The sequence below is a fragment of the Podarcis erhardii genome (genome assembly GCF_964252035.2).
Source record: "Podarcis erhardii genome assembly, chromosome: 5".
Lineage (NCBI taxonomy): Eukaryota > Metazoa > Chordata > Lepidosauria > Squamata > Lacertidae > Podarcis > Podarcis erhardii.
In genome coordinates this window covers 19,954,085-19,981,062 of record NC_138509.1, presented here as the reverse complement: position 1 = coordinate 19,981,062, position 26,978 = coordinate 19,954,085, and the positions used below count along the sequence as shown (strand labels likewise).

General features: G+C 43.9%; 2 protein-coding genes across 7 annotated transcripts; one reads left to right on the top strand and one right to left on the bottom strand.

Moving 5' to 3' along the window:
- The first annotated feature begins 1,253 nt into the window (after positions 1 to 1,253).
- Positions 1,254 to 26,213, top strand: LOC309341583 (uncharacterized protein). 6 transcript variants are annotated; one of them, XM_081861275.1, is made up of 4 exons: positions 1,254 to 1,540; positions 1,633 to 1,717; positions 17,353 to 17,516; positions 18,075 to 18,749. In XM_081861275.1, exons 1-4 carry the CDS (start codon positions 1,484 to 1,486, stop codon positions 18,642 to 18,644), a joined length of 876 nt encoding a protein of 291 aa, XP_081717401.1. In that variant the 5' UTR covers positions 1,254 to 1,483; the 3' UTR covers positions 18,645 to 18,749. The 6 variants fall into 6 exon arrangements, 5 of the variants coding, with proteins under 5 accessions (XP_081717401.1, XP_081717404.1, XP_081717405.1 ...); XM_081861276.1 differs by lacking the exons at positions 1,254 to 1,540; positions 1,633 to 1,717; positions 17,353 to 17,516; positions 18,075 to 18,749 and adding exons at positions 19,576 to 20,193; positions 23,644 to 24,563; positions 24,692 to 24,855; positions 25,419 to 26,213; XM_081861278.1 differs by lacking the exons at positions 1,254 to 1,540; positions 1,633 to 1,717; positions 17,353 to 17,516; positions 18,075 to 18,749 and adding exons at positions 16,220 to 16,577; positions 24,692 to 24,855; positions 25,419 to 26,213.
- LOC309341590 (uncharacterized protein) lies at positions 5,698 to 8,278 on the bottom strand. Its single transcript, XM_081861289.1, has 3 exons — positions 8,136 to 8,278; positions 7,388 to 7,551; positions 5,698 to 6,305 (listed from the first exon to the last, which is right to left on the bottom strand). Exons 1-3 carry the CDS (start codon positions 8,155 to 8,157, stop codon positions 5,742 to 5,744), a joined length of 750 nt encoding a protein of 249 aa, XP_081717415.1. The 5' UTR covers positions 8,158 to 8,278; the 3' UTR covers positions 5,698 to 5,741.
- Positions 26,214 to 26,978: the final 765 nt, after the last annotated feature.

The window sequence follows — 26,978 nt, the reverse complement described above, 5'->3', positions numbered from 1 at the left end:
CATAGCGTGTTTAGGATTGTAGTCTTAATTTTAAAAATGAAATAAAAAATAAGCTTTCCTTGCAGTTGTGGCTGTGAATGCCTATTTTATTCAGTTGTATTTTATCCTTTTCAGATACTCTCCAAACAGCTCTGAGACTTTGGTAATCATCCAGTTTTGGTTAACCTGTTCAGAGGAGAGGATTGATCACATCAGGTCAATTACCTACTTAGTTCAATCTGTTATAAAACAAGACTGACTACAGAACTGAAAGTCTCTCTTCTATCTGAGATGCATTGGTGACACTTTCCTATCACAGGCCTTGGGTGACAGCCCATTAACCTCAAAACACCTCTTCATGAGTAACAGGCTATATAACAGGATTATGAACAAGAGGGACCAGATGCTGTGGCAGAGACAGGTACCAACTTTGTTCCCGTATCTAGTTTAACATAATTATTACAGGAGCTAAGAATGTCAATACAACCTGAGGGGCTAATTCACCTGCTCATCTTCCAAAGTAATATATGCCATCAGTTGCCTTCTAACTGGTCTATGCAAAAGAATGAACGAACACAAATCTGAAATGGCAGTATAGAAAAGCCAAAGAGGGAACATTTCACCTTCTCAGGATGCTCTGTCACTGACCTTAAGGTGTTCATTATTGAATGAAGTGACCTCAAACCATGAGACCATTGTATTACAACCCACCAGTGCTATTATTTGCAGATGGAATCAGTACAATAGGGGCTGGGTTTACGTTTTTTAAAACCACAGTGGATGTGCTAAAAACTGGCTTACCAGTGCAAGGATGTCTGTGTTATCAACTACTGTTTTTGGTGCATCATTGCAGTTTAAAAGGTCATAATCCTCAACTGTATAATTCAGCATTTAGTTTCCCTCTGATCTCTTTTTACAAGCTCCCCACCAATTGTGTCCCTGCAACTCAGGATAATACTTTATGCATCCAATGAAGTGAATTATATGGTGTGTGTCATAATATTTTTTTTAATCTTTCAGGTGCTACAAGACTCTTCTGTTGGTTTTGCAGGATTGAAAAGATTCCCCCTGCACCAATTTTACAATGATTGCTTACCGACTGAAATGGTGATCTGAAAAGGCCATTGTGAAATGGGTACTAACTTTTGTGCTAGATTCTACTGCCTCAAATGAATGGCATCTCAGCCTGTGGTCTTTATCTTGCAGGTCCTGATTACAACATCTGATTGTGCTTAACTAAGAAAGAAACTCTGATCTCCCTCACCCCCTGCTTTGTGAAACACCTTGTCTGGTGAAGAGTTCTGGAGAGCTTGCCATACTTGTTTGGCATTCCTGTTGGTTTCAATAAACACATTACCCTACTGTGGATTGTGGAGTTGTTGTTGTTGTTGTTTTCTAATGGGCCAGCATGCCTATTTTTGCTTTTAATTGAGCTTATTTACAATGGATAGAGTACTCTTCATCTCCAAGAGAAAGCAGGTTTTTTTGTTGCTTTTTTTTAGGGATGAGGGACATACAGAATCAGTATAGACTGAGTGCATCTTCTGAAGGCAAGGATATGGTTGGTTTGTTAGCTATTTTATTCATAGATCTCTTGTATCACATCTAATTTGTGCATATGTGACCACCTTTCTGTATATGAGGTCTGTTTAGGAGAATGCCAGGTTTTCCAAGCATTCTGCTCTACACTGTAGCCAACCATATCACTATGCAATACCAAAAGCAGGACACAGGTCAGGTGAGTACCCTTTTGCCCTGTTCTTTCCCAGCAATTGATATGCCTCTGATAGCATATATCCATAACGATTAGTAGCCACTGATAGTCTTAGCATTCATGAATTTGCCTAATCTCTTGAGAAAGCCATCTAGGTTGGCAGCCATAATCACATCTTGAGTAATTCCAGGGCTGTGCTTACACACACACACACAGATGTGGACCCAGATCAGCCCTATCCCAACCTAGGTCACACCCAAGCCAGATCTGGTCCTATATCAGGGTAGGACTAAAGGGGCAGGGCAGGGTAGGACAAATCCACTCGATTCAGTTTGATCTGCCCAATCTAGCGCCCAGCCCCATTAAATTTCATAGTGCAGTACTGAGAAATATAGTGGACTGGGCAGGTGAGGTTTTATGACGTGGATTTATAATATATTCCAAGCCTAAAGCCTATATCTCAGTGAATGGAGTAAATTCAGACTCATGCAGATTATTACCAAGGAGGAGAAAGAGGACTCCCCTGAGAAGGAGGCTAGTTCACCAACACAGGAGCCAGATATATGGAGAAACGTGACTCAAAGAAGTAGGAGGCACACAACTTCATTGTCCAGAAAGTTTGAGAAGCAACAAGAGGAACCGCCATTTTAGATCTGGTCCTAACCAATGTTGATGACCTGGTTAGTGGGGTAGAAGTGGAAGAATCATTAGGCACGAGTGATCATGCTCTTCTGAAGTTTACTATACAGCGGAATGGAGCAGCCAAGCATACTAGGACTCAATTTCTTGACTTTAAGAAAGCCGACTTCATAAAACTTAGGGAAGTGCTGGGTGAGATCCCATGGACAGTAATACTAAAAGGAAAGGGAGTTCATGATGGCTGGGAGTTTGTTAAGAGGGAGATAGTAAAAGCACAACTTCAGGCAATACCAATGAGACGGAAACATGGAAGGTGCCTAAAGAAGCCAGGGTGGCTATCTAAAGAACTTTTAAGTGAGTTAAGATTAAAAAAGGATGTGTACAAAAAATGGAAAATGGGGGAAACCACCAAAGAGGAATTCAAACAAATAGCCAACACGTGTAGACACAAAGTCAGAAAAGCTAAAGCACAGAATGAACTCAGGCTTGCTAGAGAGGTTAAAAGCAACAAAAAAGGTTTTTATGGTTATGTTCGTAGCAAAAGGAAGAACAAAGAAACAGTGAGGTCACTCAGAGGAGAAGATAGTGACATGCAAACAGGGGACACAGAAAGGGCTGAACTCCTCAATGCCTTCTTTGCGTCAGTCTTCTCCGATAAAGAAAACAATGCCCAACCTGAAGAATTTGGAGCAAATGATTCAGCAGAGGAAACACAGCCCAGAATAACTAAGGAGATAGTACAAGAATACTTGGCTAGTTTAGATGTATTCAAGTCTCCAGGGCCAGATGAACTTCATCCAAGAGTATTAAAAGAACTGGCAGGTGTGATCTCAGAACCACTGGCAGTCATCTTTGAGAATTCCTGGAGAACAGGCGAAGTCCCAGCAGACTGGAGGAGGGCAAATGTTGTCCCTATTTTCAAAAAGGGGAAAAGAGAGGACCCAAATAATTACCGCCCAGTCAGTCTGACATCAATACCAGGGAAGATTCTGGAGCAGATCATTAAGCAAACAGTCTGTGAGCACCTAGAAAGGAATGCTGTGATCACCACTAGTCAGCATGGATTTCTGAAAAATAAATCATGTCAGACTAACCTGATCTCGTTTTTTGACAGAATTACAAGCCTGGTAGATGAAGGGAACGCAGTGGATGTAGCCTACCTTGATTTCAGCAAGGCATTTGACAAGGTGCCCCATGATATTCTTGTAAAGAAGCTGGTAAAATGTGGTCTTGACTATGCTACCACTCAGTGCATTTGTAACTGGCTGACTGACCGAACCCAAAGGGTGCTCATCAATGGTTCCTTTTCATCCTGGAGAAGAGTGACTAGTGGGGTGCCACAGGGTTCTGTCTTGGGCCTGGTCTTATTCAACATCTTTATCAACGACTTGGATGATGGACTCAAGGGCATCCTGATCAAATTTACAGATGACACCAAACTGGGAGGGGTGGCTAACACCCCAGAGGACAGGATCACACTTCAAAACGACCTTGACAGATTAGAGTACTGGGCCAAAACAAACAAGATGAATTTTAACAGGGAGAAATGTAAAGTATTGCACTTGGGCAAAAAAAATGAGAGGCACAAATACAAGATGGGTGACACCTGGCTTGAGAGCAGTACATGTGAAAAGGATCTAGGAGTCTTGGTTGACCACAAACTTGACATGAGCCAACAGTGTGACGCAGCAGCTAAAAAAGCCAATGCAATTCTGGGCTGCATCAATAGGAGTATAGCATGTAGATCAAGGGAAGTAATAGTGCCACTGTATTCTGCTCTGGTCAGACCTCACCTGGAGTACTGTGTCCAGTTCTGGGAACCACAGTTCAAGAAGGACACTGACAAACTGGAACGTGTCCAGAGGAGGGCAACCAAAATGGTCAAAGGCCTGGAAACGATGCCTTATGAGGAACGGCTAAGGGAGCTGGGCATATTTAGCCTGGAGAAGAGGAGGTTAAGGGGTGATATGATAGCCATGTTCAAATATATAAAAGGATGTCACATAGAGGAGGGAGAAAGTTTGTTTTCTGCTGCTCCAGAGAAGCGGACACGAAGCAATGGTTCCAAACTACAAGAAAGAAGATCCCACCTAAACATTAGGAAGAACTTCCTGTCAGTAAGAGCTGTTCGACAGTGGAATTTGCTGCCAAGGAGTGTGGTGGAGTCTCCTTCTTTGGAGGTCTTTAAGCAGAGGCTTGACAACCATATGTTAGGAGTGCTCTGTTGGTGTTTCCTGCTTGGCAGGGGGTTGGACTCGATGGCCCTTGTGGTCTCTTCCAACTCTATGTAGAGGTACTCAGCAGAGATGTCCTCTATCCCCACTGCTGTTTGCACTTTCCATTTACCCATTAGCAGAACCATTTAGATCATAATGATATGCCAATAATGTAGCATTATTTGTGAAAAACCCTGAAAAAACCATTTGGAGATGTCTAAGGCTTTGATAGATTTATACTCTTAGGCTCAGTTGTTTCAGGGGTTTTCCTGGGCGGCGGGCGGGTAGCATGTTGCAGCTGCTGTTGATTTGGTTGTGTATTAGTAAGTTCAGTGGGACTACTTCTAAATTAGTTGTCCTAAGAGGGTCCAATTTAGAATCTAAAATCAACTGACTTATTTTATTATGACTAAACCTGGCTAAATCAAGGCTGAACGGCACAGAAGGCAAACTATATTGGGTACAATCTAGTTCACAGGCAACTTCATTGAAGGCAGTAGAGCACAAACCTGGGGGGGGGGGGAATAAGGGCAAGAAAATGAAATAAAGTGTTCAAAATATCCCCCCATAAAGTTTTTAATAGATATAAATGCCCATGTTGCAGGCTAAGGCACATACAAGTTAAACTTATATGTCTTTAAAGCTTTGGAGAGCAACTTAACACACTCATAGTAGGAAAATCAATTAAACCTTATATCCCCATCTCAAACTTCTGTGTTTTAAAAAATGGAAGACTCATGAATGGAAACCAAACTTATTAACACAGAAAAGTGTTACTAAATCTGTTTATAGCAGGATCTATAAATATACTTTTGCATACAAAGAAAATACAGCAACTTCCACCACATTTATTGCCACCTACTCTAGCCTCAGATACAGAGACTTAAAAAGGAAAAGAAAGGGACAGAAAGCCATTGGCACATTAATATGTGTCTCAGGAATTTTCAGCCATTAGTAGACCTGACCTTTTATCTCTAGTACCACATGTACCGCACAACTGACATTTTTCTATGGGAAAATTAAGCTTGCACACAGGAAAGTGAATGTTTCAGTAAATGGAAAGTTAAAAGAAGACTCCAGACAAGCTATTAAAAGAAAAAATTTTATTCAAAACATCAGAGTAATACATTAAAAGGCATTAAAAGAGGGAACTTGTAAAATATGTACAGGATAGCAAGGAAGGAGTTGGGATGCTAATCTGGAACCTGACTTAAAGAGAAAAACTGAGAGTCCGAAGCACTAACATCAACGTTCTGCATTTGTCCAGGATTTGTAGCTGAATAATTCCCCGTTGCAGACCAGGGAGTGTAACTGCTTGATGCCATGAAGAAGTTCCCAGCTGATGGTGGAGGCTGCCTCACCATCTCCGCACCGTAATATGGAACCGGGCAGTTGCTCGCCTGGGAAGTCTCATAAAGCCCAGTTCCACAAAAAGCAGCTGGCTGGTAAGAAGCAGGGTTCAATTCCAGGGAGCTCTGCTGTTGCGGGGCACACTCTCCCGGTTGCGTGTTGTTGAGAGGTGGCTGCCACAACCCTGCTCCTCCATAGCTTTCAGCATAATGCAAGTTGTGTGGCTGACAATATTGTTCCATATGAATATTTTGGCTGCTTCCTGGACTGCTTCTTGGGCTGCTGTCCAGGCTGCTTCTTGGACAGGTTCTCTCACTGCGGCTATAAGGAGCTGCAGCCTGGTTCCCGATCCTTATCCTGGAACCTATCCCCTTTGGTGTTCTGGCCCTTCTGTTTTGAAACCAGACCTGAACAGAAGAAAGGAGAGAACCAGTATAGAAGACATTGTTACCATGAATATGTCTTTTTGATCCAACAGAGAGAACTACATTTAATAAATTATGCTTATTCCTCTGGGGTTTCTCTTTAGTTCTCTGCAGCATTTTTCTACTCTCTTCAGCTCCACATTCAAATATCCCATGTTCATAATCTCCAGTTACTGTTAAATATAAACCTTCTAAGTTGCAATGACTAAATACTGCTATTTGGCTGTATTTTGTTCTGCAGTATGAGTAAAAGCCACCTTTAAAAGCTACACAAGTGTACAGTTCCACAAGACTCGCTTTATTGAAGTATAACCTGTGGATGTGAGCTTCACATGTAAGAAATTGTCAAGCGTTTGTTAATGCCAAGTGGATGCCTGCATACAAGACTTAGCATCTCTGTGTGCATTTGTGCTGGAAGGCAACACTTTATGCCTGGCAATTGTTTTAAAAATTCAATAAACTTAGCAATAGTAATTTTAAATGGCTCACTCAGAAGACCTACCCATTTGTTGTGCCCTGTTTGGGGTCTTCTGCCACAGCCTCCCAAGTGTCCTGGGGGTAATGGACTAGGCAGGGAAGGGTTTATATACTGTATATATTTTCTAAATGCCAATTTCTCTGTACTTGCTCAACTTTTGCCAGAAAAAGCAATGCAGCTTAACTCGTTTTAGTCTCCCTAGTGCAAGCTGCTTATGGCTGCAGTCCTCTGCACATTACCTTGCGAGTTAGTGTTAACTGGATCAGGCTGCAAAGGCAGCCTATAAAACCATATTTAATGTACTTTTAGCACTAAGCCCATCCATTGCAGAAATTAGATTTCTAAATTGGGTCTCTGAAGATTTTTAAAAATGATTTAAACCCAGAACCCACGATACGCCCCCCCCAAAAAAAGAACCAAGAAAGAGGAAGTTAGCTCTTGAACAAGGCGCCTTTCGCGATAAGATGAGAGGCACCCGGGTGAACTAAGGCCTTCGACTACGCAAGGATTATTCTGAGCGTTTCAAATTGTTCCAGTATGTGCGGTTTAGGGAAGTCTTGGGAGCCCCCACCATCCCGATTCTTACGTGCACACGATCTTCTTCGACTCCGATGCACCTCGCCAGCGCCTCCCGGGTCTCGTATCCGGGGTACCGGTTCTCTTCAAAGGACTTTTTTAGCAGCTCGACGTGAGATGGGCTAAAAACAGTCCTTTTTTGCCTTTCTCCTCTGACTTTGGGGTAGCTTCCTCCTGGGAAAAGACAAAGAGGCAAATCTGAAGGAAGCGCTCGGCATAAACTGAACCGGCGCTTGCAGATCTTCCTCCCTGAATTGGTTTTGGCATGCTCACTAATTTTAAATAAACCTTGGGTTGCTCTGAACAAGGCTTGCATGAAAACAAACCAAAGAATTTTAAGTAAGAAGTTTACGCTCTTATTTCTATGCCTGCCATCGTTTTCCGTAGCCGATCCTAACCACGATAATTAGGAAATTTAATCCCGTTTATGTGAAAGGTTTTTATCAATCAGAAAATGTGTGTGTAAATGCTTCATGCAGTAAAATGCAGTAAATGCTTCATGCTTCATGCTTACAAGTAAAGATGTGCAAACCAATCTTGCGAAATGTTTCCAACCGAAGACATTTGAGCCCCTGTGTAATCCCTCCCCGGCTACCACAAGTGGGTCTTTCCTATACCCTGATCCTGACCCAGAAACAAAAACAACCTTCCTTTATAAAAACCGTTGAATTTATAACCCTTAATTTATATCATTCATTTGAGCATTTTTTTTAAAGACAAGTGAACTAAAAATCTTCTTAACAATCCTCTCTTCTTACCTTGGCTGTTGGTAGTTTTCATCTTGCAAAAGCGCTGCCTCGCTCTCTTCCAACAAAGCTGCTTTTCGCTTGCAAAGTGCCCTTGCTCCTCCAGGCCCGCTCCAGGTTTCTGGAGTTCGGCGCCTTTATAGCCCCTCCTGGCTGCCAATTGGCCGGCGCGTTTTCGCGTTTTCCTTGGAGAGAAGCGCTCCAATGGGGAGGCGGCTTTTGGGGAGGAGCGAGTTTCAAGTTCACTTTTCAAGCGCTGCTTGACCAATCTAGATGGGCCGGAGCGCACCCTTCCCTTGGCATCACCCCTTAGCAGAACTGGAAAATAGCCCCATAGGTTTGGAGATTAGTGCGCACAGTTGAAGAGAAGGGAATTGAGAGGATGGGTTGGGGAGCGAGAGAACCAGACAGAATTGTGGTTTATTAAAAAAAAAAAAATTATAATGAGGCTTTAATTGTAAAGACAGAGATGCGCCAAACTTAGGCATGTTGAAAGGCTTTGCCCAAGAAGCCTAGATGCAACAAGTACACTCTGAAACCCCCTGCCTTTTGAGATGAAGCAGGCGCCTTCACTGCACCCTTTTCGGCGGCTGCTATTAACTTTGTTTCCTTTCCTTTACCTTTACCTGCAGAAAGTTACTATGCCTTATAATCGGTGGTTTTAGCTTAAGTGTAATTGCATTTTGCATGTTTTTCACTTTGACTTTTATCGATCATGTTCATGCTTTCGTAAGCCGCTTAGAGGTTTTCGTTAAGGTTAGGCGGTGCAAAAGCTTTAAGGGAAGAATGTGAGTAACACCACTGCAAATAAAGGGGAGGCAAACTCCTCTTGCCAAGAAGTCAGTAGGTCTTTCAAGCCCAAGCAGTTGATGTTAGATGCTCAGAGTATTCAGCCCCGGACAGACGCTGCAACCAAATCCTGAATCTACACAGTCTCAAGGCACTGTCGCTTGTAACTTCAAGGGGGTTGCATTCTCTTTCTTTATTCTTCTTCTTTTATTAAAGATTTTCTTGTTTTACAGAAGTATGTGTAATGTCTCTCGTATTTTTTACATTTTTTAAATGTAACATTTTTACAAATCCGTTTCATTTGTTGAGACATTAGGGGGAGAAAAAAGGGGTGGAGGGTGGGGATACGAGTGGGGGTGGAGGTGGGTGGCGATGTTTCTATTATGCTTAATTTATTAGGGTTTGGCGTCAGCTTTGCTTGTGCTGTTCACTTGTGGTCCTAACGGGGTTGCATTCTGAGTGAAAGCGAGCTTTCCGTTTCCTAGGCTTGTTTCACACGTTGCTGATGCTTCCTTTCTTGTTCACTTCCACTATTTCTCTTTCTGTCTTTCTATCCCCACAACTTTCACGTGGCATCTTCCTCTGCCTTTCAGGGACTTGCGGCATCCAAATAGCCTGTCGCTCCACCCTGCACCCGGGGCAGGATAGTTGCCTCCGATCCTCAAAGGAACTGAAAACGTTCTGCAACCTTCCAGCTCATACAATGCATGTTCCCAGTCCCTGGCAATTTGTTAATCAAGAATGGTTCTCTGATGGTCCATTCTTTGTTATTTTTGCATAAGATAATTAACACAAGGGGCCCTCCCTAGGTGTACCTATAAACCCTAATCATAGGTATGCTGACTCAGAATCGGCAAGGAAACTTTTTTTCGAGTAAGAACTACATTTTTTACGGCTGAAAAAAAAGCTTCCGTGAAGGTTGGGGGCGTTACAGAAAGATGTGGAAACCTCAGCAAACATATCAGTACTGTCTCAGGAAAGATTATCCCTGAACAAAAGAGGCTCACATTGGGGGTGGGAGAGACACAGTGAAATGTCTCTAATTTCTGCCATCATCATCGCTTAGAAGCTCGGTGTATTTCTGAAGAAGGCAATTGATATAAACTTGTATTCCTGTAAGGTAGTTACAGTAGGGACTAGCAGAATTTCCTGGAAAACATTTACTTGTATCCTTTGGGATACAATACGTTGCAATCTATCTCAATATATTCTTCATCATAGCGGTGGAACATCTACATAGAATATAAGGGGGAGTCTTATTCTCTTATTTTGGAATAATAAATTCTCTTATTTTGTAAGGGAGATTTAGGATGCTGTGCCAGCCTTACTTACTTGGGACTTAGGACCTACTTCTGAGTAGGCATGGTTAAGGTTGCTCTGTTAACAGCATTCCCAATATTGTGTATTTTGGTGTGCTGGTGAAAAGCTGCAAACTGTACCACATGGGTTACAGTTGTGTGATTTTTATAGAGTTAAAAGTATAAGACTTGGAATCAGGGGCAGATCTTATTTGTCTGCTATATAACTTTCTGTTTGTTTGCTTGCTTGCTTGCTTGCTTGCTTGCTTGATTTAAATTCCACCCTTCATCACAGTATCTCAGGACAGTTCACAAGACAGATAGATAGATAGATAGATAGATAGATAGATAGATAGATGATAGATAGATAGATAGATAGATAGATAGATAGATAGATAGATAGATAAAACTTTATTCGCATTAGCGGAGTCTATAACCTGAAGCGCCTGTAACATTAAAATCTATCAAGAATATAAGGGGGTTCTTATTCGTTCCAGAATATAGAAATGCGTCCAAACTAATTTGCTTCAAAATTCTCTTATTTTGGAAGGGAGATTTAGGATTCTGTGCTAGCCTAACTTACTTGGGACTTAGGACCTATTTCTGAGTAGGCATGGTTAAGGTTGCTCTGTTAACAGCATTCCCATAACATGGGTTACTGTTGTGTGATTTTTATAGAGTTAAAAGTATAATACTTATTTGTCTGCTATATAACTTTCTGTTTGCTTGCTTGCTTGCTTGATTTAGATTCCACCCTTCATCACAGTATCTCAGGACAGTTCACAAGACTGATACATAGATAAAACTTTATTCGCATTAGCGGAGTCTATAACCTGAAGCGCCTGTAACATCCAAATCTAGGGATTGCGGCATGTATTAGCTGTGAAGTAGCCTTTTATTTTGGATTCATCAACCTTGGAATCCAAGTATGTCTGTTTATGGTGGTATGTGAAGTGGATTCCAGACCATTTATACTTGATAGTAAATATTCCCAGACAATTTGGCCTTGGCTAGGGACATTAATCTTCCATTTTTGAGAATCGTACTTCTATCTCACTTGACAGTCCTGTGAGGCTCCCACAATAAATGAATAAAAAGCTCGCAATCAAGCTGATTTCCAAGTCACGTCATCCTCAGTATTCGTTTCGTATCTCAAAATGGGACAAAGAGATGGTCTTCCCAAGAGGGTTACCAAACCGGGGACTGGGGGTGCAGTGGGGCTCTAGAGGACCCAAAACCTCCGAGACACACATCTCCCCTGCTCCCTGCCCTCTTCCTCAGCAACTGGGAAACTTTTTCGGAGAGAGGAGACCGTCCTTCACGAAAGCATCGGCCACAATAAATTTGGTTTGCGCTGTTAATTCAACACGTGTATTTCCGAGCAGAAAGGTGACCTCCTGCTCCGTGTGTTTCAGCAGCCATGCAGTTTAACTGTTCATTCCGACAACCACCAGCACAGGGCTCATCTCACACGGGCATGGCTGCTGTCCGTATTAGGAAGTCACTTTGGGGTACATTGTGCTTGGAAAGTTGCCACGTTACAATTGACGCGGGGAAACATGGGGATCTTTGAACCTTGGAGGAGAAAGGGACATCAGGTATCAACGAACTAGTGAAAGGTTGAAACGCAGCTATGTATTTTATACCTAAACTTTGTTTGCTGGTTTTCCTTTCCTCGCCCTCCTACAAATAAAAGCAATTCAGTGTTCCGGGTTGCTATGTTCTCATGGTTTTTATTTACTGAATTTGTACTTGGAGCCCAGATGAGCGGTACACACTTTGTGTGTGTGAGGAAGGAGTGTGGGGGGGGGTGCTGATACGCCGCCAAATATATATATTCCCTGAGGGAAGATGGCGCCACCGCCGCCGCGCCCTGTGGTGGCGCCCTATGGAGACCGGCTACCAGATAACTCTGACGGGCTTCCCTCTCGCCATTGTCTTCCCTTATTACTTTCCCTCAGCATCAGCGCCATAACCAACGTCTTCCTGGGGCAACGGGGGGGGGGAGGGGCGTCCTTCCCGCTCCTCTTTCTCGTCCCAACGGCCGCCCATCCCCCACTCCCTCTCCCTTCGCCTCATAGAATCCAGTTGGCGCCGCGCGCCGTTTCCCGCCCAAACCGCCCCCGCGCATGCGCCCCTGGTCTCCTCTGGTCTCCCCCCGCGTCTCCCCCCTCCCCCCGGTCTCCTCTTGCTCCCTCTTCACACAATGACCCCCCCGCCCCACCCAGGAGGCGAGATAAGCGCATTAGCATGTCTGGCTGCCCCCTCTCGCCCTCCATGCTGCTCCTTTCCTTCCTCCATCCCTCTGCTCCCCTCTGGCCCCTCCAGGCTCAGCGCAGGGGGCGGGGGGGCTGGGCTGCCCTGAATCCGCCTCTGCTTGGAAGCTTTTTGTTCTCTTTTATTTTTGGTTGATCATGATTTTTAATTATTATAAATCAAGACAGATCCATTTAGTCAGAAATACCTCCCTCTCAATCGCTACCATTTCATTTACTTATGTATTGCTTTTGAAATGAACCTCACAAAGTGCTTTACATCAATATATCAAAACAATAAGCATCCATTAAAAATGTAAGAAAACCGCAAAGGCAAACTGCAAGAGGGGAAAGTTCAATGATTTTAGGATTGTTGCTTTCTGTCATGCCACCTCTTATTCAACTTTTCTCTAAACCAAAAAGTCCCCAATGCTCCAACCTTTCCTCATTGTTCCATTCACTTGATCACTCTGCCAGCCCTTTTCTGAATTATCTGAACTGGATATCTATGATAACGCATTACCTGCTTATATGCATAGGGTGGGATGGGGGGCGCAACTAATCCCTGTCCCGCTCCCCCCCTCCAGTCCTAATTGCTTTCTAAATTGCTGTTTCCTTTGCATGGCAGTGGTGGGAAGAAGGTGGGAAGAACGCTGGGTGTTTTGCAGTACATCTCAAAGGATTGCTGACCTCACCTCCCCGTGTTTAGAAACACAGTAACCGCAAAATAATCCCCTCCCGCTCTACATTATACTGCTCAGATGAAGAATACTTGAGTTAACCGGGAACGGATTTACGTGTGGAATGCCTGTGAGCTCCCATTAATTCTGATTCTCAAAACAAGTTCCTGGGCTCATAATTCTTGTATTCCAAGTGTATGGTTTTTGTACTAAGCTCTTCCATGCTCGATCCTAGGTTCTAGATAAAGTGAGGGAAGCAAATCTCTTGCTGCATGGTGCCTGTGACTTCCAATCCCCTTATCGGGCAAATATTAGTTCTGAGTGGGCAACGTAGATGGGTAAAATAGCATGGTATTTACACCTCTTCCTCAGCACCACAAATAGTTCTGAATCTCTACTCCCCTCCCCTCATTTGCTGTTTTCAAACCCAACAGCAGATGTCTATTACAGTTCTCCCAACATCAGTCCCAAGCAGTGACAGACCTACATTTTGGGGGCCCTGAACTTGAGCTGTTCTGGGGGCCCCTTCACAACTTGCAATCAGTTCTGGGTAACAACTGTTGTCGTCTTCAATGGGATTGTTCCCTGACAGATCACCAGATTTAAAAAAAACAGATTTTGATTAGAATTTCTGCTCTGGGTTATCACATGTGTCAAAGTCTCTGGTCTGAATATAAATGTTTAAGAATGTGGACTAAATTCAGGTCAACCCAATTGTGATAAAAAAAAAAGCTAAGACTGGAGGATAAAACCTGCAATAAGAACAAGATCCAAAGCTGAAACTAAGTCTTCACCTGACACATACAAAAACATTAAAGTGATGCCAGGCAAGGGGGGTACATCCATTATCAGGGGTGCCAGCTTGAATAAAATAGTGGGGGTCCCAGGAAAGCCCCATCCCACATAACTTGTCACATGGAACGGCACATACACTCCATTTGAATGGCAATGCGCATCAGTTCTCCCAACATCAGTCCCAAGCAGTGTCAGACCTACATTTCAGGGGCCCTGTAGCTTCAGCTGTTCTGGGGTCCCCTTCACAACTAGCAATCCGTTCTGGGTAACCACTGCTGTCTTCTTCAACAGATCACCACATTTAAAAAATCAGATTTTGATTAGAATTTCTGTTCTGGGTTGTCTCACGTGTCAAAATCACTGCTGTGAATAAAAATGTTTACGCATGTGGACTAAATCCCTCTGAGATTAGGTGCCCAGAATCTTAAGATTCATTGGTTTCTCTGGAGATCTGCCCCTGATTCCAAGCTGCTCTCTGTATAATATAGGCAAAATGCCGTAATCTAGGTGCTAGAACAGCTCTGGAGAGGGAAATAAATGTAATACAATAGATAAAAGGCAAGATTAAAACAACACCCAATTGAGATCAAAACGTTTGAGGATAAAACGTGCAATAAGGACAACAAGCTGCAAGTAGATCTAAATGTCTCCACGTGACACATACAAAAACATCAAAGTGATGCCAGGCAAGCCTCTCTGGGAGTGGAAGGTGCGGAATTTATTTCCCCAAATCCATCTCTCTGAATGAGGGAAAGAGTTGAGTGGTGGAGAGCAGAGGGCATCATTACGCAGGTGAGACTGCTAAATCTTAGTGAAAGGAAAGGTACTAGGTGGTGTGTCATCTGGTGTGGATGAGGAAAGACTGCAGCGTTATCGCCTGCCCTGGGTGGCATCTACACATAAAAAACACTCTGCAAATGCTCTTTTAATAATAAAAAAATTGAAAAATATATTGAATTTCCCATAGCTCACCACAAAAAATGTAGTTCTTACTCGAAAAAAAGTTTCCTTGCCGATTCTGAGTCAGCATACCTATGATTAGGGTTTATAGATACACCTAGGGAGGGTCCCTTGTGTTAATTATCTTATGCAAAAGTAACAAAGAATGGACCAACAGGGAACCATTCTTGATTAACAAACTGCCAGGGACTGGGAACATGCACTGTATGAGCTGGAAGGTTGCAGAACGTTTTCAGTTCCTTTGAGGATCGGAGGGAACTATCCTGCCCCGGGTGCAGGGTGGAGCGGCAGGCTATTTGGATGCCGCAAGTCCCTGAAAAGCAGAGGAAGATGCCACGTGAAAGTTGTGGGGATAGAAAGACAGAAAGAGAAATAGTGGAAGTGAACAAGAAAGGAAGCATCAGCAACGTCTGAAGCAAGCCTAGGAAACGGAAAGCTCGCTTTCCCTCAGAGTGCAACCCCGTTAGGACCACAAGTGAACAACACAAGCAACGCTGACGCCAAACCCTAATAAATTAAGCATAATAGAAACATCGCCACCCGACCCCACCCCCACCCCCACTCGTATCCCCACCCTCCACCCCTTTTTTCTCCCCCTAATGTCTCAACAAATGAAACGGATTTGTAAAAATGTTACATGTAAAAAATACAAGAGACATTTCACATAGTGTATGTAAAACAAGAAAATCTTTAATAAAAGAAGAAGAAAGAAAGAAAGAAAGAGAATGCAACCCCGTTGCAGTTACAAGCGACAGTGCCTTGAGACTGTGTAGATTCAGGATTTGGTTGCGACGTCTGTCCGGGGCTGAATACTCTGACATCACCCTCTAACATCACCCGCTTGGGCTTGAAATCCCTACTGACTTCTTGGCAATAGGAGTTTGCCTTCCCTTTATTTGCCATGGTGTTACTCACATTCTTCCCTTCAAGTTTTTGCACCGCCTAACCTTAACGAAAACCTCTAAGCGGCTTACGAAGGCATGAACATGATCGATAAAAGTCAAAGTGAAAAACATGCAAAATGCAATTACAGTGAAGCTAAAACCACCGATTAAAAGGCATGGCAGGTAAAGGTAAAGGAAAGGAAACAAAATTTATAGCAGGCGCCGAAAAGGGTGCAGTGAAGGCGCCTGCTTCATCTCAAAAGTCAAGGGGTTTCAGAGTGTACTTGCTGCATCTAGGCTTCTTGGGCAAAGCCTTTCAACATGCCTAAGTTTGGCGCATCTCTGTCTTTACAATTAAAGCCTCATTATAATATTTTTTTTTTTAAAATAAACCACAATTCTGTCTGGTTCTCTCGCTCCCCAACCCATCCTCTCAATTCCCTTCTCTTCAACTGTGCACACTAATCTCCAAGCCTACGGGGCTATTTCCCAGTTTTGCTAAGGGGTGATGCCAAGGGAAGGGTGCGCTCCGGCCCATCTAGATTGGTCAAGCAGCGCTTGAAAAGTGAACTTGAAACTCGCTCCTCCCCAAAAGCCGCCTCCCCATTGGAGCGCTTCTCTCCAAGGAAAACGCGCCGGCCAATTGGCAGCCAGGAGGGGCTATAAAGGCGCCGAACTCCAGAAACCTGGAGCGGGCCTGGAGGAGCAAGGGGACTTTGTGGAAGCGAAAAGCAGGTTTGTTGGAAGAGAGCGAGGCAGCGCTTTTGCAAGATGAAAACTACCAACAGCCAAGGTAAGAAGAAAGGATTGTTAAGAAGATTTTTACTTCACTTGTCTATAAAAAATTGCTCAAATGATTGATATAAATTCAGGCTTTCATAAACGAGGGTTTTTATAAAGGAAGGTTGTTTCTGTTTCTGGGTCAGGATCAGGGTGTAGGAAAGACCCATTTGTGGTAGCCGGGGAGGGATTACACAGGGGCTCAAATGTCTTTGGTTGGAAACATTTCGCAAGATTGGTTTGCACATATTTTACTTGTAAGCCTGAAGCATTTCGTGCATTTTACTGCATGAAGCATTTACACACACACTTTCTGACTGTTAAATCCCTTTCACATAAACGGGATTAAATTTCCCAATAATCGTGGTTAGGATCGGCTGCGGAAAACGATGACAGGCATAGAAATAAGAGCGTAAACTTCTTACTTAAAATTTTTTGTTTTGTTTTCATTCAAGCCTTCCTCCGAGCAACCGGAGGTTTATTTAAAGGCGACAAAGTGCGTGGATTTGAATGTCAGGTACAAAAGCCTTCCTGTAAAAAGGGAAGGCTTTGCCCTTCTGCGCTCTGCCGGGTGGGTGGTCAGCGGGGCGGTTGAAAGAATGGCCACCGAAGCCGGGGGTCGTTTTACGCAGTGGAACCTCAGGCAGCGCCCGATTCTGGGGGACTTGCTCCCGGGCAAAGGCAGGCGATGCAGCCCTGAGCTTTCCATGTCGGGAGGAAGATCTGCAAGCGTCGCTTCAGTTGAAGCCAAGCACTTCCTTCAGATTTGCCTCTTTGTCTTTTCCCAGGAGGAAGCTACCCCAAAGTCGGAGGAGATAGGAGAAAAAGGACCGTTTTCACCCCTGCCCAAATCGAGCTTTTAAAGAAGGCGTTTGACGAGAACAAGTACCCCGGATACGGAACTAGGGAGGCGCTGGCGAGGTGCATCGGAGTCGAAGAAGATCGTGTGCACGTAAGAATCGGGATGGTGGGGGCTCCCAAGACTTCCCTAAACCGCACATACTGGAACAATTTGAAACACTCAGAATAATCCTTGCGTAGTCGAAGGCCTTAGTTCACCCGGGTGCCTCTCAGCTCATCGCGAAAAGCGCCTTGTTCAAGAGCTAAGTTCCTCTTTCTTGGTTCTTTTTTTTTGGGGGGGGAGGGTATCGTGGATGTAAAAGCTTTATAATTAACAGTAACTGGAGCTTATGTACATGGGATATATGAATGTGGAGCTGAAGATACTAGAAAAATGCTACAGAGAACTAAAGAGAAAACCCAGAGGAATAAGCATTATTTATTAAATGTAATTCTCTGGTGGATCAAAAAGACATATTCATGGTAACAATGTCTTCTATATTTACAGAACATAATGCCTATATGCCTTTCGCACAACACAAAACAAGTTAACGTAGGTTCTCCCACTGTCATCCACTAATCTTTGCTTAGTTGTTATACCTGAAAGTGAAATTATGACCTACCTGTGTTGAAATAATGGGTATTTGGTTCTCTCCTTTCTTCTGTTCAGATCTGGTTTCAAAACAGAAGGGCCAGAACACCAAAGAGGATCGGTTCCAAGATAAGGATCGGGAACCAGGCTGTAGCTCCTTATAACGGGAGTGAAAGACCCCGTCCAAGAAGCAGCCTGGACAGCAGCCCGAGAAGCAGTCCAGGAAACAGCCAAAACATTCACACGCAACAATATTGTCAGCCACACAACTTGCATTATGCTGAAAGCTATGGAGGAGCAGGGTTGTGGCAGCCACCTCTCAACAACACGCAACCGGGAGAGGATCTCTCTGCCCCGCAACAGCAGAGCTCCCTGGAATTGAACCCTGCTTCTTACCAGGAAGTTGCTTTTTCTGGAACTGGGCTTTGTGAGACTTCTCAGGCGAGCAACTGCCCAGTTCCATATTACGGTGCGGAGATGGTGAGCCAGCCTCCACCACCATCTGATAACTTCTTCATGGCATCAAGCACTTACACTCCCTGGTCTGCAACGGGGAATTATTCAGCTACAAATCCTGGACAAATGCAGAATGTTGATGGAAGTGCTTCGGACTCTCAGTTTTTCTCTTTAAGTCAGGTTCCAGATTAGCATCCCAACTCCTTCCTTGCTACCCTGTACATATTTTCCAAGCTCCCTCTTGTAATGCCTTTTAATGTATGACTTGGATGTTTTGAATAAAGTTTGTTCTTTTAATAGCTTGTCTGGAGTCTTCCTTTAACTTTCCATTTACTGAAACATTCACTTTCCTGTGTGCAAGCATATAAACATGGGCTTAATTTTCCCGTAGAAAAAAGTCAGTTGTGCGGTACATGTGGTTCTAGAGATAAAAGGTCAGGTCTACTAATGGCTGAATATTCCTGAGACACATATTAATAAGTTTGGTTTCCATTAATGAGTCTTACATTTTTTTTAAAAAAACAAAAGTTTGGGATGGGGATATAAGGTTTAATTGATTTTCCTACCATGAGTGTGTTAAGTGGCTCTCCAAAGCTTTAAAGACATATAAGTTTAACTTATAAATGCCCATGTTGCAGGCTAAGGCACATACATCTATCAAAAACTTTGTGGGGGGATATATTGAACACTTTATTTCAGTTTCTTGCCCTTATCCCCCCCCCCATTTTTTGCTCTACTGCCTTCAATGAAGCTTTATAGGAGGGTTGCCTGTGAACTAGAGGTACCACTGTATATGCCTGAGGGAAGGTAGCCGTGTCCTGTGGTGGCGCCTGGCCAGCGGCTACCAGATAACTCCTCCTCCTTCTCCTTGGTCTCCCCGCACCTCTCCCTCCCCGTCCCCCCCCCCGTCTCCTCTTCGCTCTCTGTTAACACAATGACCCCCCCAACCCCACCCCGCAGGGGGGACCCACCCAGGAGGCGAGATAAGCACATTAGCATGTCCGGCTGCCCCCTCTCGCCTTCCATGCTGCTCCTTTCCTTCCTTCATCCTTCTGCTCTCCTGTGGCCCCTCCAGGCTTAGCGGGGGGGGGGGCTGGCTGGGCTGCCCTGAATCCGCCCTCTGCTTGGGAGCTGGTTCTTCCTCACTTCCACTTCTTCCCCACTCCAAATCTGCCTCCACAGCAGCCTCGGGGCAAAGAGGAGGCGCCACTGCTCTCTTCCCGCCTTTCTTCCCCATTTGATCTTGATCCCCCAACAATCTCCATTCTCCCCTTCTTCATGGGGGGGGGGCGCAGTTTTGGGACTCGTCTCAGGGGACCAAATGTCTTGGGCCGGCCCTGCTGACCCCCCTCCAGGAGTAAGTCTGCCCAAGGGGCTGGGACGTCAGCTCAGGGAGGGTTTCACCCGGAAGCCTGTGCCCCCTTTTCATCCTTGCCTCCTTTTCTGAACCTGCCCCTGGGAATTCGGCTGGTGTTTCTCTCCCTCCTCCATAAGGAAAACCCTGAGCACTAGCATTGCCTGGGCGGCTGCCAAATGCTGAGGGGTGAGCACTCTGCACATGCGTGGCAGTAAACCACCTACCAGCTCCTCTTAGATTCCCTTAGGTGAGAGAAAGGGTTTCTAGAGTGATAGCCCAGTAGGTGCCTCCAGAACTCATTGGAGGAAGACTAAATGGCGACCACCCCAGCACTGTCGAAAAGGAGGACACAGATATCATTCAATGGCTCTGTGCTAATTTAAGGTAATATTAATTTGTGTGTTTGGAAGTATGGTTGATTCCCCCCCCCCCTCAATTTTATTATTTTATCTGTTAGTAAACCACTTTGCAGGTGTGTGTGTTTTTTACAATCACGTGGTGTATACATTTAATGAAATAAATAAACAAATGGGCAAAAGCAACTTTTAAAAAATTACTCTAATTCAAACAGAAATATAATACATCTCACCGTATTTTGGTGACCTGAATGCCTGCTTAGTCTGCTGTCCAAATGCTGACTGTTGGTGGGCATTTGTTTGAAAACTGCAGCTAGACTCTAAAGACCTTCCAAGAATGCTGTGTCTGCTATGTCTCTGTTCCAGCACTCTTTTGTTTAAACAAATTACCACTATACTTTTCTTCAACAAGGCTACACTTTCTGAAAAACAACCTATTCACAATGGGCTTCAGAAACCACAAAGTTACTGTCTAACAACCTGCAGATTATCATTCTCATACTCATTAATTAATTAATTACAGATCGTTCCAAAGAGTACCCACATTGAAGTATGATTTCTGGTAAAATAACTTAAGGTGAAAAGAATTTTTAGGCAAACTTAATGCATGGAAGAGTTATGGGTATTTAAAGAGCTTTGATGGTTATTTAAAGATTGCTCTTTCAAAATATACATTGAGCTTCTGAAGGAAATGTCAAGACACAACTCCACTTTTTCTGATATCTGCAGGCATAACACATTGCTCACAGTCAAACTGGACTTATTTGAGTAATATAATTTTAATATTTGAAACGGAAATGAAATGAAGTGGGTTTCGATCAGGAGAGAAAGCTTTATAGGCAGTAGTATCCCAGCTATGGAACAGCCTTCTCAGTGAGTCTTTCCTGGTGCCTTCTTCTCCAAATCATCTAGTGAAGACCTTTTGGTTCACCCACATGGTTTAATTCTTTATTGAAGCTTGGGTGTTTTATGCTCTCTATGGTGCCATACACATAAGTTGCAAAATAAGTTTTTCGTTCTCTTTTATTTTTTTTTGATCATGATTATTAATTATTATAAATCAAGACAGATCCATTTAGTCAGAAATATCTCCCTCTCAATCCCCATTTACTTATGTACTGCTTTTGAAATGAACCTCACAAAGTGGTTTACATCAATATATCAAAACAATAAGCATCCATTTAAAATGTAATAAAACAGCAAAGGCAAACTGCAAGGGGGAAAAGTTCAATGATTTTAGGAGTGTAGCTTTTAAAAATGTAGTTTAGTGAGAGAGAAATTTTTCTCTATCCACTTTCTCCATGCAATGCAAAATTTTATAAATTTCTGTCATGCCACCTCTTATTCAACTTTTCTCTAAACCAGAAAGTCACCAATGCTCCAAGGTTTCCTCATTCTTCCATCCACATGATCACTCTGCTTGCCCTTTTCTGAATTATCTGAACTGGAGATCTGTGATAACGCATCACCTGCTTGTATGCATAGGGTGGGATGGGGGGCGCAACTAATCCCTGTCCCGCTCCCCCCCTCCAGTCCTAATTGCTTTCTAAATTGCTGTTTCCTTTGCATGGCAGTGGTGGGAAGAAGGTGGAAAGAACGCTGCGTGTTTTGCAGTACATCTCAAAGGATTGCTGACCTCACCTCCCCGTGTTTAGAAACACAGTAACCGCAAAATAATCCCCCTCCCCCTCTACATTATACTGCTCAGATGAAGAATACTTGAGTTAACCGGGAACCGATTTACGTGTGGAAAGCCTGTGAGCTCCCATTAATTCTGATTCTCAAAACAAGTTCCTGGGCTCATAATTCTTGTATTCTAAGTGTATGGCTTTTGTACTAAGCCCTTCCATGCTGGATCCTAGGTTCTAGATAAAGTGAGGGAAGCGAATCTCTTGCTGCATGGTGCCTGTGACTTCCAATCCCCTTATCGGGCAAATATTAGTTCTGAGTGGGCAACTTGGATGGGTAAAATAGCATGGTATTTACACCTCTTCCCCAGCACCACAAATAGTTCTGAATCTCTACTCCCCTCCCCTCCCTTGCTGTTTTCAAACCCAACAACAGATGTCTATTACAGTTCTCCCAGCATCAGTCCCAAGCAGTGACAGACCTACATTTTGGGGGCCCTGAACTTGAGCTGTTCTGGGGGCCCCTTCACAGCTAGCAATCAGTTCTGGGTAACCACTGTCTTCTTCAAAAGATCACCACATTTAAAAAATCAGATTTTGATTCTAGAATCTAGATGCTAGAACAGCTCTGGAGAGAGAGATAAATGTAATACAATAGATAAAAGGCAAGATTAAAACAACACCCAGTTGAGATCAAAAAGCTAAGGTTGGAGGATAAAACCTGCAATAAAAACAACTACTGTAGCTGTAAGTAGATCTAAATGTCTCCACGTGACACACACAAAAACATCAAAGTGATGCCAGGCAAGCCTCTCTGGGAGTGGAGGGTGCGGGATTTATATCCCCAAATCCATCTCTCTGAATGAGGGAAAGAGTTGAGTGGTGGACAAGTCTGTCGCAGCTCAGAGGTTGAGGGTGAGGTTGCTCTGCCCAAAATCCCTAATAGAAAACACCCCTCGAGTTACAGCAAAGGTCAGCCTATTGAAACTGCCCCCTTAGGCGTCCTCCCAGTGTTAATTCAACACGTATTTCCGAGCAGAAACTGGACCTCCTGGTCCGTGTGTTTCAGCAGACATGAAGTTTAAATGTTCATTAAAAAAACCACCATCACAGCGCTAATCTCAAATTGGCATGGCTACTGTTCATATTACGAAGTTACTTTGGGGTACATTCTGCTTTGAAATTTGTCAAATTACAATTTATGTGGTGAAACATTGTGATCTTTGAATTTTGGAGGAGAAAGGGACATAATGTATAAATGAACTAGTAATAGGTTGAAACGCAACTATGTATTCAACTTTGCTTGCTTGTTTTCCTTTTTTCGTCCTCCTACAAATAAAACCTATTCAATGTTCCGGGTTGCTATGTTCTTATGGTTTTTATTTACGGAATTTATACGCCGCCCTTCGGAGCCCAGATCGGCAAACAGAAAAAGGACACACTTTAGAAACAAAAACAAAGCAAAAACATTTCGAACTTTAAAAAAATAACAATTGCAAACACCTAAAAGCAATTTCAGTTAGGAAGAATCCTAAAAGTAATTATAGGAGGTTTGTTGGTTTGTTTTTTCAACTATTCTTCTGCCCACTGATCTCGGGGTTGTCAGGAACATTATTCTGCAGCCACCAAATGCCTGAACAAACAGGAATATTTTCAAATTCCTAAGGAAACGCAATAATGATGAAGACGGGGCAGCTCACTAGAGAGAGCATTCCGCAACCGGGGAACCTCTTTAAATGGGCTAGCTGTCCAGATTGAATTAAAGCAAATTAAACCAACTACAACGGCACTGTCGTCTTATTTATTTATTTGGGTTTATAAAAGATTAACATACGAATCCTTACTTGCAGGTACCAGCTTGGAAAAGGCATTCTTAGTGCAAGGAATTCCTCTTCTAAGATGGCGGGTCCCCTTGCATATCCAATGCACCGTTTTTAAAAGAACGTAAGCTGTTTCCTAAGTCTTCAAAACCAGCGAAAAATGAGTGCAAATTGAATCATATGTTAATAAAATATAGCTTGCTTACATAGCTTAGATTTCTTTCTTCGGTTGCCGCCGCTCTTATGTATACAGTATAATTTGCATTTGATGCGATTCCTGGCCAGAGCCTCCATCCAGGCAATGTACTAATTTATTTAGACGGCAGATGCTGGAATGAGGGGTATTGGAATTAAGTTGTTCCAAGCTTCTTTGTCGATATGAAATAATTTACACTTGGTTCTTTTTAGAGCAACAGCAAAACCTTTTTAAAAAGGAGAGTACCCGTTTAAGATACGAAGTGTGTGCTAATGTGTGGGTGTGGGGGGGTGTTCTTTGGTTGGACCTCGCAAGTGTGATTTTTGTACAATGCGGGTGTGGCTTGGCAAAGAAAAGGTGTAGCAGGGGCGCGAAAGATCTCTCTCTCTCCCCCCTCACCTCTCAATTCTCTTCCATTCAGTTGAAGAGTCAATTGCCAAAGGGGTGTCGACGGAGGGAGGGGTTAGATCCAGTTTGGCAAAGCAACCGATTTTTTGAAAGAGAATGTAACTCTTTCTATTGGTTGAGAAGTAAGGGTGAAACGCAAAAATGATGAAGACGGGGCAGCTCCCTGGGAGGGCATTCCGCAACCGGGAAACCTCGTATTGGTTGAGAAGAAAGGGTGGGGTGACTCCCTCCTATTGGTTGAGAAGAAAGGGTGGGGTCGCCCACCGGAGATAAATGCCCAGACCGAATCCCCTGCAGAGTGAACGAACCTGAGGGAGTTTTTTCATGATGGCAACCAACAAGGAAGGTGAGAGAAACTTTTTAAAAAAATGATTATTATGCCCTGAGCTTTCCATGTCGGGAGGAAGATCTGCAAGCGTCGCTTCTGTTTAAGCCGAGCGCTTCCTTCAGATTTGCCGCTTTGTCTTTTCCCAGGAGGAAGCCACCCCAAAGTCGGAGGAGAAAGGCGAAAAAGGACCGTTTTCACCCCTGCCCAAATCGAGCTCCTAAAAAAGTCCTTTGAAGAGAACCGGTACCCCGGATACGGGACTAGGGAGGCGCTGGCGAGGTGCATCGGAGTCGAAGAAGATCGTGTGCACGTAAGAATCGGGATGGTGGGGGCTCCCAAGACTTCCCTAAACCGCACATACTGGAACAATTTGAAACACTCAGAATAATCCTTGCGTAGTCGAAGGCCTTAGTTCACCCGGGTGCCTCTCAGCTCATCGCGAAAGGCGCCTTGTTCAAGAGCTAACTTCCTCTTTCTTGGTTCTTTTTTTTGGGGGGGGGGAGGGTGTATCGTGGATGTAAAAGCTTTATAATTAAGAGTAACTGGAGATTATGTACATGGGATATATGAATGTGGAGCTGAAGATAGTAGAAAAATGCTGCAGAGAACTAAAGAGAAACCCCAGAGGAATAAGCATAATTTATTAAATGTAATTCTCTCTGTTGGATCAAAAAGGCATATTCATGGTAACAATGTCTTCTATATTCACAGAACATAATGCCTATATGCCTTTCGCACAACACAAAACAAGTTAACGTAGGTTCTCCCACTGTCATAAACTAATCTTTGCTTGGTTGTTGTACCTGAAAGTGAAATTATGACCTCCCCGTTTGGAAGTAATGGGCATTTGGTTCTCTCCTTTCTTCTGTTCAGATCTGGTTTCAAAACAGAAGGGCCAGAACACCAAAGAGGATCGGCTCCAGGATAAGGATCGGGAACCAGGCTGCAGCTCCTTATAGCCGGAGTGAGAGAACTCATCCAAGAAGCAGCCTGGACAGCAGCCCGAAAAGCAGTCCAGGAAGCAGCCAAAATATTCAAAATATTCACCCGCAACAATATTACCAGCCACAGAACTTTCATTATGCTGAAAGCTATAGAGGAGCAGGGTTGTGGCAGCCACCTCTCAACAACACGCAACCGGGAGAGTGTGCCCCGCAACAGCAGAGCTCCCTGGAATTGAACCCTTCTTCTTACCAGGAAGCTGCTTTTTCTGGAACTGGGCTTTATGAGACTTCCCAGGTGAGCAACTGCCCAGTTCCATATTACGGTGCGGAGATGGTGAGGCAGCCTCAACCACCATCTGATAACTTCTTCATGGCATCAAGCACTTACACTCCCTGGTCTGCAACGGGGAATTATTCAGCTACAAATCCTGGACAAATGCAGAACGTTGATGTTAGTGCTTCGGACTCTCAGTTTTTCTCTTTATGTCAGGTTTCAGATTAGCATCCCAACTCCTTCCTTGCTACCCTGTACATATTTTCCAAGCTCCCTCTTTGAATACCTTTTAATGTATGACTTGGATGTTTTGAATAAAGTTTGTTCTTTTAATAGCTTGTCTGGAGTCTTTTTTTAACTTTCCATTTACTGCAACATTCACTTTCCTGTGTGCAAGCTTAATTTTCCCATAGAAAAAAGTCAGTTGTGCGGTACATGTGGTTCTAGAGATAAAAGGTCAGGTCTACTAATGGCTGAAAATTCCTGAGACACATATTAATAAGTTTGGTTTCCATTCATGAGGCTTCCATTTTTTAAAAAACAGAAGTTTGGGATGGGGATATAAGGTTTAATTGATTTTCCTAGCATGAGTGTGTTAAGTTGCTCTCCAAAGCTTTAAAGACATATAAGTTTAACTTATAAATGCCCATGTTGCAGGCTAAGACACATACATCTATCAAAAACTTGGTGGGGGGCTATATTGAACACTTTATTTCAGTTTCTTGCCCTTATCCCCCCCCCCCGTTTTTTGCTCTACTGCCTTCAATGAAGCTTTATAGGAGGGTTGCCTGTGAACTAGAGGTACCACTGTATATGCCTGAGGGAAGGTAGCCGTGTCCTGTGGTGGCGCCTGGCCAGCGGCTACCAGATAACTCCTCCTCCTTCTCCTTGGTCTCCCCGCACCTCTCCCTCCCCGCCCCCCCCCGTCTCCTCTTCGCTCTCTGTTAACACAATGACCCCCCAACCCCACCCCGCAGGGGGGACCCACCCGTGAGGCGAGATAAGCGCATTAGCATGTCCGGCCTCTGAGGAAGGTGCCCCCTCTCGCCTTCCATGCTGCTCCTTTCATTCCTTCATCCTTCTGCTCTCCTGTGGCCCCTCCAGGCTTAGCGGGGGGGGGGGGACTGGCTGGGCTGCCCTGAATCCGCCTCTGCTTGGGAGCTGGTTCTTCCTCACTTCCACTTCTTCCCCACTCCAAATCTGCCTCCACAGCAG